We start from the raw sequence: 19,416 nt of genomic DNA, 5'->3' as shown, positions 1-19,416 counted from the left end.
AAGACCCAATTTGAGTTGGTTTAGGTTAGGTTGGATCGCATCAGATTGCACCTTATTGGGATTTTGACTCGGCTTACACTATATAGATGCAGATACGATAAGATTTGCTGCCTTGTCATATAATACTTCATGCTGGTCTCAGGTCGGTCTGGGTTATGAACCATTTTTTGGGTTGAGTAACTTAAGTTGGGTTGCCTCCTTTTACCGAGCATATTAGAGATTGGATCTGGCATTACAACGATGATCACCCCTGGACTCCAAAAGATATTTTGTATTCAGATTTTTTGGACTATATTCACGTCAAAATAATGTGACCACCCATTTGTACCAAAAAAAAAAAGAAAAAAAAAAGAGAGAGAGTAAACCAAGGGCAGCATCACCCACGTTGGGCTACTTAGGCCTTAAGGATATCGATTTGCTGGGTGCAGTTTGATTTCCAGGCCATACTAGTGCCTGAAAAAATATGAAACCAGAATGGTTTGTCTCCAAATAAATAAAAGGCTTAAACAAGCAGTCTGTAGACTTGGATAAACCTGGAAGGCTTCGGGCCCACCTGGCAACAAAGTCCGCATAGCTCCAAAATGTAGGCTGATCTTCAAGTAAGATGGCATCACACACTAATGTTCTCCCACCTTTTACTGCAACATAAATTAGTTCAGGATAACATCTAAGAAATCCTCCATCTCGGAATCTTGGAATAGGGGAAAAGAGGGGTCAAAGGAAATGTTTACAAGTACTGCAACAGCTCACCCCATGGCAAACAAATACCACCAAGGAAATGGTTTTTCCATGGAGTGGGGCACAAAAATAAAATACCGAGTATGGAAGGCTTGGACCATGGTAAAGAATATCAGCATGTTAAGAACTTTCTTTATTTTTTGACGATGATGAAAACAAATTTCAAAAAAAAAAAACAAAAGAAAAGAAAATAAACTGTCATCCTACTAGAGGTACAAACCTTTGTTCATAACCTACAATTGCTGACAATCTCTCAAATACATCTAATCCAAATTCCCCAGTATCAATCAGTTCCCGCCGGTAAACAATTGTAAAGATGAGAAACACTTCTTTTACATTTTCATTTGTTGAACATGCTGCATGTAAGCATTTCCAACATCATTTTCTTCCCGTAGACGACATAACTTAGTGAGTCTATTGGACTTGAATGTTCGAAACTTAGAGCCAGTAGATGACTTTATGGGAATGCATGGTGAGAGCAAGCGACCACTGACTCCCAAAGATCTGAACACGGAAAAATTGAAGCTCAAGCTGGTTTGTGCTCATTGATGAATGTGCCGACTCTCTTAAACCAATGCATGAGGTTTCGGTGATCCTTGACATAAAGCCATGCTTGGAGAAATGGAAAAAGGCTCTCATTCACACCACGTGCCTCTATGTAGATATGGAATGCATCCCTCATCTTCTGTTCCAGCTCCCTGCCAGTTCAACCACCAGCATCATGTAACATAAATGCAAACCAATACCATTTGTTTGTATCAAATGCCAAAAAACATCCTCGAGATAAAGTTCTCTTTTTTTGAGAAAAAATGATTGTATAAACAAGCCAAAACTAATGTGACTCCATGTTGAAAAAGACGAAGCACTTCAGGTTTACCATATGGTTTTGTACTCGTCCAATAATTCCCAATGTAAAACAACTGCAGACCATAGCTATCTCTGAGGAAACTTACTAAGACAGCAGCACTTAAAGGGATCTAAGATGCTAATCTTCAATTTTAGTATCAAAATAAGCAATAAGTGCATAACTGCGTGTACGTACCGCAGCAAAACTTATCAATAAAAGAATCATGCTTGACATGTTCTTTTTTTCCTTTTTTTTTTACATAAATGACAAAAAGGCTATATTGTCATAAGAAGTGAACTTCTTGGAAGTTGTAACGAGTCACTGAACAATTTCCAATTGTAGTTTCCTTTTTCTCCTTATGACAGTTTGTATCATCAAGAATTTCTCTCCCAAAATCAGACTTGGTCATTTGTAAAGGAGGCATGCAGCCTTATCTCCCCCAATTCAAACAAATTTGAAGTACAAGAATGCATTAATTACAGGCTGGAAGAAGCAGATTTCTATTCTCATAATTTAAACTTCCATGATAATGTTATGAAGAGGTGGCAAACAAAATAGTAAGGCTCTTCCTAACAGTAAAAAAGACAACAGAAAGGAAAAGTAAGAGGAAAATAAAAGCATTAGTTTATTGACTAGCAACTTGATCCAAATAACGATGACATGATAAAAATCTAATGAGTCATGAGCCAGTGCATTCTGATTTACGTTTCACTTGTGGTTGTTATTTTTGAACAGATGCTAGAGTACAATGCAGGTTGACCATGGTTGCTACGTGACAAATGAGGATTTTCATGAGAACTGACAGGGCTATAGCACAATATGTGGAGGATGATAGACCTTAATCGCTGATGGATAATCCTCCTCCATATGCTTTGCAGTTTTATATATGCACGAAAGCAGCAGGTTCACGTTGAACAGGCAAAATAATGCAGCAATGCCTGCCCTTAATGTTTATTGATTTCCAGGGACAGCAATTATAAGTTCTTTGTTGAACTGTACATAAAACTAGGTCTGGAACTAGTGGAGCTAGAAGCATCACCATTTACAAGGAATAAAGACTTAGCAATTCATGATACTCCCGAAAACAAATGAGAGAGATATATGCAAATGAAATTCACTATTCCAATTTAAAACAGAGGATTCACCATCAAATTAACTACATGAACAAATAGAAAAAATATTGGATATTCAAACAAGCTAGAAATTTCATCCAACTGCTCCACAAAAAAAACTGTGCAAATAATATACCTAAGACAACAGGAAACAAGCCCAGGTATATACATGGAATGAAGTTTATGTCATCCATTATCTGTTCTAATAAGGAGATTATCTGCAATCCATCCCAAAAAATATGAAGAAAAAAATCAAGAATAAAAATATAGTTTCAATACATCTTTTTATGGTCATCTTCCATGGTTTCCGTCTTCAATTTTGATGGTCCATCATCGACTTTGAACCATTAAATCTTTGATCAAAGATTTAAAATTTAATGCACCCTCCAACTCTCTCTCTCTCTCTCTCTCTCTCTCTGTGTGTGTGAAAGTGTCTACATAATCAGACCTAGGTTCACTTGCTCACTCCTAAAACAAATAAAGGTATGGGCCCATGTCCATTCCTGATCCCACAACAGGTTTTGAATTTTTTTTTTTAAAAAGGGATTTTCTTCAAACAAACTAGTTATTTTTAAAAGAAAATATCATTTCTTTTGCCTACGAAACTAGAGTCAATATGCCACATCAGATGATCAGAAGTTATTTATGTTGTTCCACTCAAATAGGAAACAGCATCCAACTCTCACAATTTGGCCCCAAGGAGAAGATGAGGGAGAGATGCAAAACAGAGAAACAGTTCACTAAATTCTTTTTCACTTTCCATACTCCCTCCCTGGACCTAAACCCGGTAAATGCCATCTCCCACCTAGATTATCAACTCATCTTCACTAAATTGCCATTGACTACTCCAACCGTCAACCATTAAGATCAATCAATAGTCCTGAGCATACCTAGGTGATGTGCAAGTTCTACCAGCTTCAGAAATATGAATGAAACACATGAATAATTGTACTTGAAATACTCTATGGCTATGTATTTATGCCCCAATCCCTGCCTTCAAATTTCCACCATTGGATTGCCAAACAAATACACCCCCAACATGACTGCAGAAAGCTTAATGTCTTCAAGCAGTGGATCAGTTACCAAAGAGCCATTAGAGAAAAAAAGGTTGGCTGGATGCTAGAATGGTAGAGTTTCGAGTACCCATGAATCCCGCATTCCCCTTGGTCCCAATGAACAAGCACTATATCAAGAACAAAGCAGGGGAAGCAGCCCATCTTTCTTAAGCAGGCAGGTTGGCAGGTTAGCTAGATTTTTCAACTCTTTCTTCTTTCAATTAGCCATATAAAGAAATTGAAGCCTCTCACCACTATCTTGGCATTTAAGGATGAGAGAGGAGGATTGGACGGAACATCAGCCATTGTCAAAGGATAAGAAGCAGCAATCCATTATCCTTGTATTCTTCTGAGAGCAGAGGACTAAAAACCCTTCCCCATTGCTCCACCTTTGAAGCAAAGGTGCTCAAGAAACTATGCAGTTGCTTGAACAGCAAGTGCAATAAGAAGCCAAAAAAATTGTCCCTTTCTACTGACAGCAAGAGCCAGAGGTTTGGGAAGAATCACCGAGTCATAAAGGACAAGAGAGAAAAGTATAGCAATATCTTTTTGGATTAGGCAGGTTTTCCAGCAGGCAGGATGCTTAAATTCATTAGCTCTGTAGAAGGTGATGTGGTATCAAGGGATGGATTTTTTGAGTTAGGTTGGGAAAGGAAGAAACAATGTGGAGCCTAGTGGGAGGAAAAACCACAGATCTGGTCCACTATACAACTAGAAGAGGTAATGTTTCTGAATGTCACTAAACAAATAGGATCCTTGTGCATGTGTTTCTGTTTCCTAGTCATAGAGGGAGTCCCTAAACCACATCTTATATAGCCTCATCAAAGTCCTGTTTTACAAATATAAACTTGTAGGCTCTCTTTTACTAGAGTTTGGCATATATAGTGCAGGTGATAACAGACAGATGGCTACGATTTTCCATTTGATCAGGAGAGTTTTTATATGACGTCTATAATCTGATAAATAGTTTGGATAAGGCTCAATGGTTATGGCTATCGAACATCTATAATCTGATAAATAAACATTGAATTTTGGGAGGGAAACTTCTCTTGTTTCTCTCCTAAGAATAAGAACAGATATTAAGGAAAATGTATTTATTTTAAGTTGGTAGTTTTTGGAGCTGTTCAGAGAAGAGAGTAACCCCAGCATGCAGAGCCCCATGAAAAAAGTGGGGTACTTTGGGTTGCCATTATACATGCAATGCATATAAAAACATGGAAAAATCACTTTATAGTTGATGATGTTTCCATCTAAAGATAAGATCGACATATGGAAGGATAAGGATGAAAGGCACTCTAGGAACTTGCCAGCATGTTGAGGAGTGAGACCCGAAGGAAACAAGAAAAAGAAGTAGAAAAAAGATGGTAGTGCCATGTGGACAACAAGATGGTTTTAGGGGCTGGCCTCACATGGTTGGTCTCTAAGGCTTTCACATTATCAATAATAGATAAGTAAAGTTTTTGAAAAATAACCTTCTTCTTCCAATTATTTGAAATACAGAATTTTGCATCACAGTCCTTTCCTAAACTTTGATATATAGGAAATGATAGGAATCAAAATGGAGTAGAACTTATTATAGATTAGAATTTAAAAGGCGAAATTGTAAATATGAAGAGTGTAGGAGATGGAATCATCTTGATATAATTGGTATTATGAGAGGAGTATATTAATATCCTCAATGCTTATCCTCCTCAAGCATGATTGATAATGCTACAAACTAATGCTTCTGGAAGAACATGGATGAACTAATTCAAGAGATTCCTGGAGAAAAAAAGATATATTTATAAAAGGATCTAAATAGTTGCATGGGAGATATAGTGTAGGTTTTGAAATGGTGCATGAAGGTTATGGTTTCGAAGATAGAAATGGAGACGTCACTTTTGGAGCTTATGGTGGCATATAACCAAATATTAGCTGACACTTGAAAAAGAAAGATTTCACAAGATAACTTTTAAAAGTGGGCATAATACTAGTCAAACAGATTTCTTTCTTATTATAAAGACTGATTGAGTTTATAAAGATTGTAACGTTATACCAAGTGAATCTTTAACCACCCAACATAGATTAGCGGTTTTGGATGTGTATATTAGGAAATGAAAGAGAACTAAAGAAAATAGAAACTGGGGGAGCATATGGTATAATTTGCAAGAGAAGAAATAAACATTTTTTGAGGATAAATAAATATTTTTTGAGGATAGAATGTTGAAGGGAAAAAAAATAGGGTCTAGATGGCGAAATCAATACTGTGTGGAAAGAGGCAACTAACAATATTAAGAAAGTGCTTATAAAGATGTTAGAAAAATCAAAAAAAAGAAGACTATCTAGTAACAAAGCTTGGTGGTGGAATGAGAAAGTTCAATTGGTGGCTAAAGCTTAAAAAGAGTACGATTGACTCAACCTAAATATCAAAATGGAAAAGCATATGGAAGCTATAAGGTAACTAAGAAGAAAGTTAAGAAAGTGGTCCAAGAAATTAGATTCAAGGTGTACAAAGAGTTATATTACAAATTAAATAGAGAGAAAAGTACGTGTCATATTGCAAGACGAAGAGAAAGAAATCCTAAAGTCTTGACTCCAGTAAAATGTGTCAAAGATAAAGAACAAAATAATTGGTTAAAGAGGATGAGATCAAACAAAGATGGAAAAGTTGTTTTAGCTAGGTATTCGACGGAAATCAAGTAGACAATTTAGAATGCCTTACTAGTTCCTTTGAGGATAAAAATATTAAGTATATACATAGAATTAGAGTATCCAAGGTCAAGGAAACTATTAAAAACATAAAATTAGGAAAGCTGTGGACCTAATAGAATTCCTATTAAGGTTTGAAAGTGTTTAAGAGACATGGGAGTAAGTTGGTTGACGATTTAAGATTTTAAAGACCAAGAAAATGCTTGATGAAAAGAGGAAAAGCACTATAGCACCGATTTATAAAAATAAAAGTGATATTTAAAAATGTCTTAACCATCATGGTATTGAACTCACGAACCACACAATAAAACTTTGGGATAAAATGATTGAACACATATTGGGATATGATACAAAAGTATCAAAGAACCAATTTGGTTCTATGCCAAGATGGTCGACTATGAAAGTTTCTCCTTCAAAGGTTAATAGAGAACTACAAAGAAAAGAGACGCTATCTTCATATAATCTTTATTTAGGACAAAAATGTGATAAAGTTCCTAGAGAAGTTTTATGGTGGGTGTTAGAAAAGAAAGAAGTTTCTATTAGATATGTTAATGTGATTAAAGACATACATGTGTAGTTACAAGTGTAAGAATTACTGATGGTAATACTAGTAAGTTCCCAATTACAATAAGTTTATTCCAAGGATCTACTCTATGTCCTTATACTTTGTGCTAGTTATAGATGAGTTTACCAGACAGATCCAAGACAATATTTCTTAGTACATACTATTTGCATATGATATAGTCTTAATCGATGAAACTAAAATTGGGGTTAATTATAAGTTGAAATTATGGATAAGCGCATTGGAGTCCATCGATTTTAGGTTAATTAGGACCAAAATGGAATACATGAAATGCAGGTTTAGTAAAACTAGAAATACAAATGAAAGTGGAGTGAAAATTGAGGATCATTAAGTGCCTAATATTGATCATTAGGATTGATTATTTAGAAGAGGAGATTGGAGAGAAAGTCATCCATAGGATTAATCAAGTCAGAAAAGAATGCAACTAGGATATTATATGATTGTAGGATTCCTACCAGTTCAAGAAAAAAAATTATAGAACAATCATACAACCATTCTTTATGGTACAAAATGTGAGCAGTAAGAAAATAACATGTGTGCAAGATGAAACTATGGTCAATTGGTCATAAATCGAAAAGAGTTCATGTAGCCAACCCCAACTAGTTTGTGATTACAGCTTAGATAATTTTAGTCGAGTAAAAAAAAGTAGCTATAAATATATTTATACATCTTCTGATTTTAGAGTACTAAATATCCTAATTTACACTAAATATATTAAAAAAATAAAATATCTGATAAAAACTTAAAAAACTAAGAGGTATAAAAAATGACATCCCAAGAAAGTACCAAGATGCCCAACCGAGATAGCCACTAGATAGGGCAGAACATGGTGCATCCCATTCCATGGAGAAACCAAGATGTGCAAGCCTCATGGGCTTTAAAACCTTGGTTCTCTTATCCTTACTATTTCTTTCCTCTATATCTTTGTTTATGACTTATTTGTTGTTGTTATTATCTATTTATCTGAACCATTGGCAGATTATTCAACTTTCTTTGATTGAAGAATATAACATTGCTGATCATATAAATAACATCTCTGATTCAACTTACTCTGTTGTTAATGATTTATTTGCTGTTTATGATTTAACCGCATACTGTTAGACATTTTTATTTTATTTATATGATTATTTCTATACTAGATCGTTGTTATTTGCATATTTTTACTTCAATCTGCTGCTAGGTTAACTAGTTTTGTATCTGTTTAATTTACTTTAATTTGAACATCATTTTTGACTATTACTTTCAAATATAAAAGCCCTAATTATTGATTTTCCATGCTTTCTCTCACTTACATAACCCTAGGATAGGCCTATTTAATCCTTTGTTTATGCAGGAAATTTCTTTAAATGCTAAGCTATCCTATTGCTGGAGTCCTCTCATGTAATGCAGGCCAACCATCAGTGGTCTTGCATCAGTGTAGTGTCAGAATTCAGAGCCAAATATCCTGCTTCACCTTTTTCCTCTTCCTCCCTTTCCCCCTCCTATTTTTTTTTTTTTTAATTTTATTTTTACCTATTCTCTTTTTCCTTCATGGTCTCCAATGCTGAATTAAACAGTCCGCTTTAGATCCTCACCCAAGACTAAGATGGCACTAAACAACAAATTGCTCATCTTTAATATAACATGACAGGAGTCAACTACTTTTGAAGTAATAAAAAGAACTCTAGCATCATTGTCACTCCAAATTCAAGATCAACATGTTGTATTCCCCCTCCTTGAGAACTCAAATCCATCAACTTGGGGTAGGGACCTAATGAGCCATCTTTGCTTATGTTCCAGAAGGAACGTGCCAGTGGATCTCTTCAACTTCATTGATTGGCGGTCTTTGGCAGTTACATAAGTAATGGTGAGGCCTCCATGCTGAAACGAATATGTATACTTTCTTTTCAAAAAGCCATAGATGCCCGAGAAGTATATGACATACTTTAACTGGAAGCACATCAAATTGCACGATGTCCATGAGCCCACCAATCGAATAACTGACCATACACCTCTAATGGACCTTGAGATTGGGGTTATTCACCCATGCGACCTTAGAGGATTTGGGTGTGGCTCTATTTTCAACTTTAGCTTTTCAACACCATCTTCAAACACAAAGTTAGTGCATCACCCAAAATGAATCATCATAGTGCAAAGCTATCCATTGCACCTTAAATTTGTTTGGAAAATATTGCTGCACCTTCAACCTTCATAATCATCTTCTTGGTGTGTAGTGATAAAAGGTTAGACTGTCAGTGTTAGGAACTAGGGCTCGGCCCTACACGTAGCAAGATGTGAAAAATAGTGGAAGGAAAAATGAAAAAACATCAAATCACATACACACAAGAACATATAGGGATTTACGTGGTTCGGAGTCTCTTGCTCCTACATCCATGGCCGTATAGAGAATTTTCGATATATAATCAGGGAGCTTACAGGAGTACAAGAGATGAGAAGAAATTCTCTCTCACACACCCTCTTTTCTGCACAGCACAGCCGCTGGCTCTCTCCTCTCTTCTGGATATGATGCTCTCATACATTTGAATGTCCAATGATTATCTATTTATACCAAGGATTAGGGTTAACAACTGGTAGGGATATTTCCGAGTTTGCTCTCCATTTCAATGAGACAGAGAAGGAGAATCATAGCCATCCACAGCGTGTACCTTTTATCATTTGTTCGGTGGGGTTCCACCCCCCCTAGGCCCCCCCCCTCGGGCAAGGGGGCACTGCCCCCCTTGACCACCCACAACTACCAACCGTAGCACATAAATAAGACGGGTCAAAGGGATGGATTAGGGTCCACTATCCCAACACAGAGAACAACATAATGATATACTTCTTCATCTCACGATCAGCACTCTTTTTTCCACCACTTTTTCAGCTTCAATATAGAGAATCTCTCTGGCTTTCGCTAGGACTGGCATCAGCAATCAGATGGGCCTCATCAGCAAATGTCACCAATTGATTAGGGCATTGTGAAGAAAAGAGGCCGATTTCTTCACAAGCGAAGCATTAGATTCAGCCCAAGATTTGAAACCTCTGCCTAATTCATTTTGTGCACTTGAAGCATATGCTAGCTTGTTGCTTGAAGCTATAGAGGCAGTTGGTGCTTTGATTGGCTCAACTCTGATGCTGAATGTTCAGATTTGAATGAACTAGAAGAAGACTTGAAGACTGGTTTCTTTTTCATTTCTTGTTGAATCTAATAAGCAATCTGCATAGTATCTTCCTATGGATGAAGTCTAATGTAGCCAAACCAAAGGAGATTTTGGGGTTCAAACCTCAGTGATACATGGAGATCATCACATCCTCAACCCATGGAAATATAGATCGAGTTGCCAAGCTGTAGAGCTTGGAAGTACACTCCTCAATCATTAAATGACCTTGCATGAAATGTGTGAACTATGACTGGAGCCATTGCTTGCAGTTGAGAGGCATGAAGTGCCGAGTTAGGAATGCCTTCATGTCATCCTTAGTATGGGTGGTAGCATGATACAACTGTTTGGTCCACTACATTCTTGCCTTCTCTTTCAACTTAGCATCAGCATATGGAAGTTGGCATTCCTGAGCAATTTGATACCATCTAAGATAGCTTTCTAAGCTGTGAACCCAATCCAAGAAGACCATTACATTGTGTCCACCACGAAAATCAGCCACCTCAAGTTTTAACTGTGATCCACCAAAGCAACTCTTGGATCTCCATTTACATGAGCAGAGTTTTCAGGAGGGGGTGTTAGAACATCAACCTATGAAGGTTGCAGAACAGAAGAAGAACCCATTTCTACAAGTTTTTCGACTGCAGGATTTTGAATGTGGAGGGACAATGATGCCAAATTTTGTTTTATTTCTTCCAAGGAAAGATTTGACTATGGTTATATCCTCTTGAAGATGATCAAGTTGTTGTTTGGTGCCCTTATAGTAGTCTTGGGAGAGGGTCTCAAGCCAATTATTTAATTCAACACTAGGAGACCATGATGGAAAAAGAGAGGGGGTTAAAAAAAGGAGAAGAAAAAAGAGGAGAAGGGGGAAAATGAGGAAAAAGGAGAAGCAAGATGTTTGGCTTTGACACTAAACTGATGGAGGACTACTAGGGCTAGCCTCTGTTGCATGGGAGGACCCTAGGAATTAGATAGCTTAAGGTTTAAAGAAGCTTTATTGCTTGTTGTGCAAGTTCTAAGAAAAAGGCAGCAGGAAATCAATCTTAGTTTCCTGGGAAGGCTTAAAAGAAGCATTATTGCTTGTTGTCCAAGTTCTGAGAACAAGGCAGCAAGAAATCAATCTTAGTTTCCTGGGAAGGCTTAAAAGGCATATCCTAGGGCTCTATAGGTGAAAGAAAGCAAGGAAAATTATGATTAGGGCTTCTATGGCTGAGAAGTAACGAACCAAAATGATGTTCACATCAAAATATGAAGACAAATATGCAAAACCAGTTAACCTAGCAGAAGGTTGAAGTAAATAATTACATAATAAGACAGAAAGTCTAAAAGCGAGCAGATCAGGATTTCTTTTAATTTTCTCATTTTTTTAAACTTATAAAATCGTTTTATGCATTTTCATAATCCTAGATCTTATTGAACGTCACACTTCAATCACATAGATAAAATATCTCTGAATTATGTTAACCAACTTTCCACCAATCATGCTTGACAGTCAGCTTTATCATGCATTTTGCATGAAAGCCAACAACGTTATTCTGACAAATATTGCAATTTTAATTTTGAATCTTCTCGGTATAATTAATTCCCATGAGATTCCTTCTTTAAGATACCTTAATCTGATCATCAATGTTTGGTTATGTTATGAAGTGTCATATGCTTCTCCTAATAGAATGGCATTGATATAATCATGTATGATTTTGAAACGGAATTACTAAAAATCCTCAATTTACAGGAACCATCCCAAAAGTTTACTTGTTTTATATTGCAATCCATTCTTTTTCCTTGAGAGAGGAGGGGAGGGAGGGAGGACGACCCGCCCGCATTATAATTTACTCAAGCCCAAATACTATGGGATGCACCACCCAAAACTCGAACCAGAACTTCTGGTTGCTAATCAAAGTGGTATCCCAGCATTTAATTACTCATCGAAAAATACTTTCTTAATAGCCAAAAATCAATCTTATACTAATTTTCTCTTTCAGAAAATGCGCTTACCATATAGTTACATTTTACCAGTACGACAACGATGGACATTTACGCTTTTATAAAAATCACAATCCTCATGATTCACAGAAGACCCAATTAGACTTTCATCCAGCCATGACAGTATTAGCCATTTCGATCATAACAAATGAAAACCAATAAAACATAGAAAGTGAAAGCTCGATGGCAGAAAAAGGGGCTTACTGGAAAACACGCCCTTGGTACTTGGACAAGGAGACCGAGCCAGAGGACGCCGCGACCTTTGGCCGGAGACAGACAGAGTGGATACCGACCGCATCCGGGTAAAGCCCACAGAGGAAGTGGAGAGAGTCCTCCCTCTCGGGCTTAGACACGTCGACGTGAAGGAACAGCTGGTTGATGGAGTCATCGCCGTCGTCGCCCTCGGCTCCGGCGGGCATGATGTTGGCGAGCCGCATCACGGAGATGGTGATCTCCTCGTCCTTGTAGGATCTCCGAAGGACCGGTCCGTCCTTGTCCAGCGCCGCCTTCACGATTGTGTACGGCGATGGCGGATTCACTTTCTATTAGAGAGAAGGTAGAAGAGGAGATCACGGAAACCCAAGACGGTAAAGAAATCCGAGAAGAAGAAGGGGAAGAAGCGCGGGTACCGGAGGAGGGGTCATTTTGGAGACTTCGAGGTAGTGTTCCTTGAGGGAGCGGAGGATGATGGAGTCCACGGCGCCGGAGGAGCCGGAGGAGAGAGATCGCCGGGCAAGGGAGCGCCAAGGGAGAGCGGCGCCGCCACCGACGACGAAGGCCCGGTGCCACATGTCCTCGACGAGGATTCAGGAGCTCGCCTTTGGGCTTTGGAAAGGGGTCTAGGTCGGTGCGGGAAGCGAAGGGCTTTATGTTGGGGTTTTGCGTTTAAAAAGGATGGTGCTACGCCAAGAGAGGGAATCACCATTTACATGTACCAGGGAATATAAGCATGTGCCACGAACGTGCTAACTTGCTGTTAAAGTTTAAAATATAAAAATTTTAATTTTAATTAAAGTTATCGTTGCCACTGAAATTCAGCTCTCAATCAGAAAAGCCAAAGCGATGGCGCATCCTCTCAGAAGAAAAATCTACAAGATAAGTCCTGATCGAAGTTAGTTCCGACGAGGATCCTCTGACGCTCAAATCAAATTTCAGAGAAACAAAAGAGAAGGATCATTCGAAAGAGATTGTGCGTGCGTACCTTGGGATCCCCTGAAGGCCATTTTATAAGTAAGGGCTGAAAAGTCATTTTTGGCAGATTGTCTAACAGATTTACGTGATATGACAAGATTTTCGATCGGAATCTTCGAGGTCGGATAATTATACATGCCTTATCTATTTCGGAGCCAGTTATAGTATCGCAGGCGCTTTTGAATTTGAAATGAGGGCGTAGATAAGATCGGACTAACTTCGGTTGAGGAGGCTTCGATGTAGTTCGATGAAGATAGGTGTCGAAGGAAGAGAACGGCTAGGGCCAATCATGCTCATAGAAATAAGTATTGGTGGTGTCTGAAGCTTACCTACCATCGAAGTTAGAGATCAGCATATCTAGATGCCAACTATTGCAGAGATTGGGACCAGTTGATGGAGTCTTGTACCAGCTGAAGTTAAGATCCGTCGAAGTCTGGTGTTCTACTTAGAAAGATCGTCAACAATCAGGGATCGCTAGGATCTGAAATCAGGATCGGAGAGGCCTAGAGTTATGCACTGAATGATTTCTTTCGGACAGCCCTCTCATAATTCGAAAGAGTCATATCTACCTGCGGGATCGGATACCTTCGTCGCTGACAGTGTTATGGTGTTGGTCTTGTACACTTCATCACATACTTTCCTGCTGGTTCATGTCTTCAACCTAAGTGACAAATTACCCTCCAACACATGCCCCCTTCCTCCTAAGTGACAAATTACCTTCCTGCTAGTTCATGTCTTCAACCTAAGTGACAGATTACCCTCCTAAGTTTGGTACTTATGAAGGGAGTACATGAGTTCTAGCTTGTTGAAGGTGTGTTGTCTATTATTGCTGGAAATGGTGCCTATGGCCCTTGGGTGAAACGAAAGATCACACCAGGGGGTAATTATGACCATAGAAAGCGGAGCAATTAGCGAAATTTGAAAAGCAACGTGCTTCATTTCCAGTGTAAATTATTAATGAGCTGAGTGACACCCCCCTGCTTGTCAATGGGGATAATCCAAGTGTCACTTATCAGATGGTTAGGCAGGATTTGGTATTCGGATCGTTCTGATCTCCTGTGCTTATAAAAAGAGACAGTATCCCTTGCCTTCTCTTTCTCATACTTCCAAAATTTTCATAACATTCCTCTTCCTTTCTTCTCTGATTAGCCTCCGTGCTTCAAGAGCCCTTTCGGTCATCTTGCTGCTTTGAGAGTCCTTTCGGATTGCCGGCAGCTTCTTTTTGACCCATTGTCTCCACCTTCTGTGCAGTCATAGGTTGGTTTCCTTCTCCTTTTCCTTATTTTCTTTGATTTTTCGGGCTGATTGTTCTCCTTCCCTTTTTGTATTCCATTTTCTTAATATTTTCATTCACTTCTCGCATCCGTCAATGGCTAGTTCGAGAAGTGTAGGAGTTGGTGTGGTGCTTTCAAATCTTGAGAGGCCACAAGAGGAGTCAGGGTGTTGACTTCGAAAGACTAAGATAAGTATGGTCCTAGGACTAGGACAGGAGTAGTTTTAGGGGTGGATGCATATAGCTTTCCATGGGCTTGAGGTCCAGATGTTGAGGATTTTGAGGGGCTTGATTGGTACTTCAGAGACTTGGGGACATAAGGTGGAGTAAGGAACCAGAGCCAAGGATGAAGATTGCAGGAAAGAAGCAGTTTCAGGGTCTTAATCGACTCAGACTAAGACTGAATCGACTATGTCTCAAAGAAGGAGCCAAATAGAAATATATGTTTTAAAATTTTTTAGGCTGACGTGCAGGTGAGTCGACTCAATTTTAGTTAGAGTCGATTTAGTCAGACTGAGTCATTCAGTCTGAGACTGAGTCGATTCAGTTTCACGGGCAGAACTGCACGGATTTTCTATTTGGATTTAGGGTCAGATTTGATCTTAGAGGTCTTAAGGCTTAGTTTGAGAGGTCTTAAGGGGGATAACTAAGGATTTGGACTAGGATTAAGTTCAAAGGATGAGAGCATGTAAGACTTGAGCTTGGGTGAGTGCTTTTATGTATGGATTAATCTAGGGAGTTTATTGGGCTCGGATTGTTTAACCCATTGTAATTAGTATATATATAGGTCTTGTAATACCAAGGATAAGAGGAATGAATATACAGCTTTTTCTCTTGAAATCCTAGCCATCTCTCTCTCTCATGTCCCTAGTCTCCACCTAGGGTTTTGCGCCAAGAAAAAATGCAGCCTTATTGCCCCCATTCACCATCCAATCATGCTTCCACACTTTTTCTTGTCTCTTCTTCAGTTTTCTGGATTAACATTCAGGTTTTATGCAAGACATCGATCCGTGGTTGGTATCGGAGCGGTACCGGATCCTTTCAATTAGTATCAGAACTGGTTGAGCGTAGGGAGGAAGAAGAGAAAATCAAGGAGTTTTTTGCAGTACAGGATCAGCAGCAAGGTTTCAGATCTAGGATTTTCTCCAATTTTGTGAGGAAGGAAGAGACTGAGGTCTGCTGTCCACCATCCCTTATCAGGTATTTTTCATATCTGCTTTTGTGCTGTGTGTGATTTGGATTAATCATGAAAAGCAGCAGGATGAAGGTTAGGTTTGATAAATTTAATGGAAGGAAAGTTTTACCATACGGAAGATGAAGGCAGAGGATCTATTGGTACAGATAGGATTGGATTTGGTCATAGAGGATAGGTCAAAGGGGATGACTGACAAGCAGTGGGTGTCTTTAGAGAAAAGGGCATGTGCCATGATTAAAGCTTGTCTGACAGATGAGGTGTTGTATGACGTGTTGAGGAGAGATCACCTTGGAATCTGTGGTCGGGTTGCACATATTGTGTAAGGAAAAGAACATGTGTAATAAGTTGATGCTAAAGAAGCAACTTTACATCCTTCAGATGTAGGAGGACAAGGATATTGTGGGGCATATTCAACGGTTCGATCGAATGAGCATGGACTTACTCAACATTGGGGTGGAGCTTGAAGAGGAATGAACATAGAGCTTTTTCTCCTGAAACCATAGCCGTCTCTCTCTCTCTCACACACATCCCTAGTCTCCATCTAGGGTTTCATGCTAAGGAAAAAGGCAGCCTTGTTGCCTCCATCCACCATCCAATCAGGCTTCCGCGCTCTTCCTTGTCTCTTCTCCAATTTTCTGGATTAATATCTAGGTTCCATGCAAGACATTGATCCGTGTTCGTATCGGAGTGATACCAGGTTCTTTCAGGAAGTCTCAGTGAAAGCTGGTCTTTCGAATCGTCTTCCTCTTCGAGGAAAGCCCCTGTTGGTTCAGACGAAGGGCGTGAATATGGGCCCAAATTGGATCTAAATTGGATTCGGAGGACTTGAGTCTTATCCGTGCCCAATATGAGATCTCTCCCTTATTTAAACTAGAACCCCCTAACCTTAGTGGTAGAATCGGTAACCCACCTCCTAGTAGGATCAACCTATATGGGGAACTCTTTAAGGCCGAACTTAGGTTATCCATCCGTCTTTTCGTTGTTAAGATCTTCTACTTCTTTGACATCTCTCTTTGTTCTGTCATTCCTAACTCTTTCTGTTTTATCATTGACTTTATTATTCTTTGTTCTAAAGCCAAAGTCTATCCTTTTCTTTCTCTTTTTCGATCCTTCTATACTATTAAGAGGCATACTAGTGACTGATGGTACGTCTCTTCTTCGAGAAGAATCTTTGTCTTGATAAAAGGGACTCTTTTTTTGGTACATGGTTGGAAGATTGATTTTTTTTTGTTTCGAAGTCTTCCGTCGAAGAATGGAGACTTCCGTACTAGGATCGATTGAGGGATTCTGTCTTCCAGGTCTCGAAACTTGGAGATGAGGACCTAGAGTGCTCCATAGCCTTGAAAGGTTACAAAATTCCTCCACTAAAGGAGTTGTTGTCGGAACAGGCTCTCTTCAATGCTGGTATCAGTCTGGACGACCCCAGAGGTGAAATTTTTTTAATTTTTTGATGTTTGATCTCTTTCTTTTTATAGATGCTAATTTTTTTTTATTGCAAAAATAAGGTCTAAAGAATTAGAGAAGCTGAAGAAGGATGCGATGAAGAAGAGAAAGGCACCCTCTTCATCCACCATCGATGCCCAAAAGAAATCAAAGACTTTGGATGAGAGTTAGAAGAGACACACCTTCCAGTCTCTACTCAGACGGGGGTCATTTTAGTTCTTTTGCTCCAATCTCGTCTGTCAAAGCCTGCTGTGCTCCCTGCCCCCAAGTCTGATTCAGCCCAAGCAGAATCGGACTCTATTGGAGTGTCTGCAGAGCAGAGACAAGGGTCAGGTTCACCATCCACCGATGATATCTTCGATGATTGGAAGACTGCTAACACTATCTTTTGAAAAAATATTTTTTGACATCAGCCTAGAGAAGGTCGAGAGGGAGAGTTCCATAAGACAGTAGAAGCGGATGATAACCTCCCTAGTTCAAGTGAGTTTTTTCTTCATTATTCTTTTCTCATCTTTTTTTTTTTATCATCTTTTTGCTCTTTGGATGTAGATGGGTCACTACACCGCCTCCCTCATTAACAGATTGAGGGACACTAAAATAGAATCAATTGAAGCGCATGAAAAGTGCAAGATGGTTGAGGCTTCGAAAGCTAAAGCAAATGCTGCTGCTGTTGAAGCCAAATCCAAGGTCGAAGCTATGGAGGCTGAGGTTGCCTGCCTAAAGAAAGCTTTGGAGAAGGCCGAAGCTTCAAAGGCAAAGATTGAGGCCGACTTAGCTTTTGAGAAGAAGAGTCGGTAAAAAGCCTAGGCCAAAGCCGTCGAAGCTGAGAAGGCAAAGGATCGGACTGCTAAAGTTGGACATGCGGCTGTGGAGGCATTCCGCACATCGAAGGAGTTCTCCTAAAAAAAAATCAACTTCGATCAGGAAGCTTTCATCACTAGGGGAGTTGTTTGCCACTAAAGGATAGTGGTGCACTTTTCAAAGATGGATCTGAGCTTCTTGGATGAAGAAAAGAAAGAAGAGGGAGGAGGAGCCAAAGGAGGAGCCAAGGAGGAGAGCGAGGAGCCTCAGGAGGAAAGCCACGGCCAACGAGGCTCTTCCTATTCTGCCGACATCTGTTCCTGCTGAAGTTGTGCCAATTTTGTTGCCATCGATGGAGTTGGAGCAGCCAGTTGTGGATGTCTTGAGTTTGTCTATCCAGCCTCACACCGAGGTCGGTGATATTTGAATTTATACTTTTCTTTCTATTATTCTATCATTGTAATGAAAGTTTCTTATTAATTGAAAGTAATTTTTACCTTTATATCCTTTGGCTTGAGCTTGTTTGTGATGTTTGTCTTAGTTAGTTTGGTGTGATTGCTGCGAACGCGCATTTGTATAATACCATGCAAAATGTCTGCCAACGACCTTACCTTTAAGAATCCGAATTGAGAATCTTGAAAAAGACCTATATAGAGCCCAACGAGATGTCATCAAAGTAAAGAAGAAACTTCGAAAGAAGAACAACGACGAAGCTTTGGTGGAAATAAAATGCCTAAGAAAATGTCTAAAGCAAGTAGATAAAGAATATTTCACTGAAAGGCGTAAGTTAACTGAGGAGCATAATAAGTTCGCGAAGTAGGTTGGGGAGAATAACTGGAAAATGGCTGCAACAACAGTTCTTTGCAACGAACAATTGCTCAAGATCTAAGATGAGATAATAGCTGAAGCATGTTATTACATCGAGCAAAGTTGCTAGTGAAGCTAGAACAGATTCGACTGCTCAGGTCAGTCAACTTCAAAGTGACTTTCATTCAACTGAAGACTTGATCAGAAAACTCAACTGAGCGATGGATATTGAGAGATCAGCTATTAATGTCATTCGGTGTGAACTCATCTCGGTCTGACAGACCTTTGCTGACCTTTTAGAAGCTTTGAGCAAAGACAGGTCTGTGATGCTGAGCTTCGTGTCAAGCTCACAGAGAGCACACTGGCAACCAACTATGCCGAAGCTACTGTTAGGGATTTGGAGGACTAACTTGTCACGACCTTATGCAATGCAACTTTCGAAGTCACGGAGGTGTCCGCTATGGCTTTTGACATCAGCTTCGAAGAGTGCAGGAGTTTGGCCAGGCATCTTTTTCCCAAAGTCGACTCCTATCTCCATACTCATATGGGTCCAATAGCTG

At 39.2% G+C, this 19,416-nt stretch overlaps 1 protein-coding gene across 2 annotated transcripts; it reads right to left on the bottom strand.

The window, feature by feature from the left end:
• Positions 1–856: 856 nt before the first annotated feature.
• Positions 857–13,040, bottom strand: LOC105034473 (uncharacterized protein At2g39795, mitochondrial). Of its 2 annotated transcripts, none has more exons than XM_029261644.2 (3): positions 12,776–13,040; positions 12,351–12,652; positions 857–1,436 (listed from the first exon to the last, which is right to left on the bottom strand). In XM_029261644.2, exons 1-3 carry the CDS (start codon positions 12,935–12,937, stop codon positions 1,265–1,267), a joined length of 636 nt encoding a protein of 211 aa, XP_029117477.1. In that variant the 5' UTR covers positions 12,938–13,040; the 3' UTR covers positions 857–1,264. The 2 variants fall into 2 exon arrangements, with proteins under 2 accessions (XP_029117477.1, XP_010907958.1); XM_010909656.4 differs by having other exon boundaries at positions 12,351–12,688; positions 12,776–13,034.
• Positions 13,041–19,416: the final 6,376 nt, after the last annotated feature.

Source organism: Elaeis guineensis, chromosome 2, assembly GCF_000442705.2.
Source record: "Elaeis guineensis isolate ETL-2024a chromosome 2, EG11, whole genome shotgun sequence".
Lineage (NCBI taxonomy): Eukaryota > Viridiplantae > Streptophyta > Magnoliopsida > Arecales > Arecaceae > Elaeis > Elaeis guineensis.
This window is presented reverse-complemented; position numbering and strand designations above follow the sequence as displayed.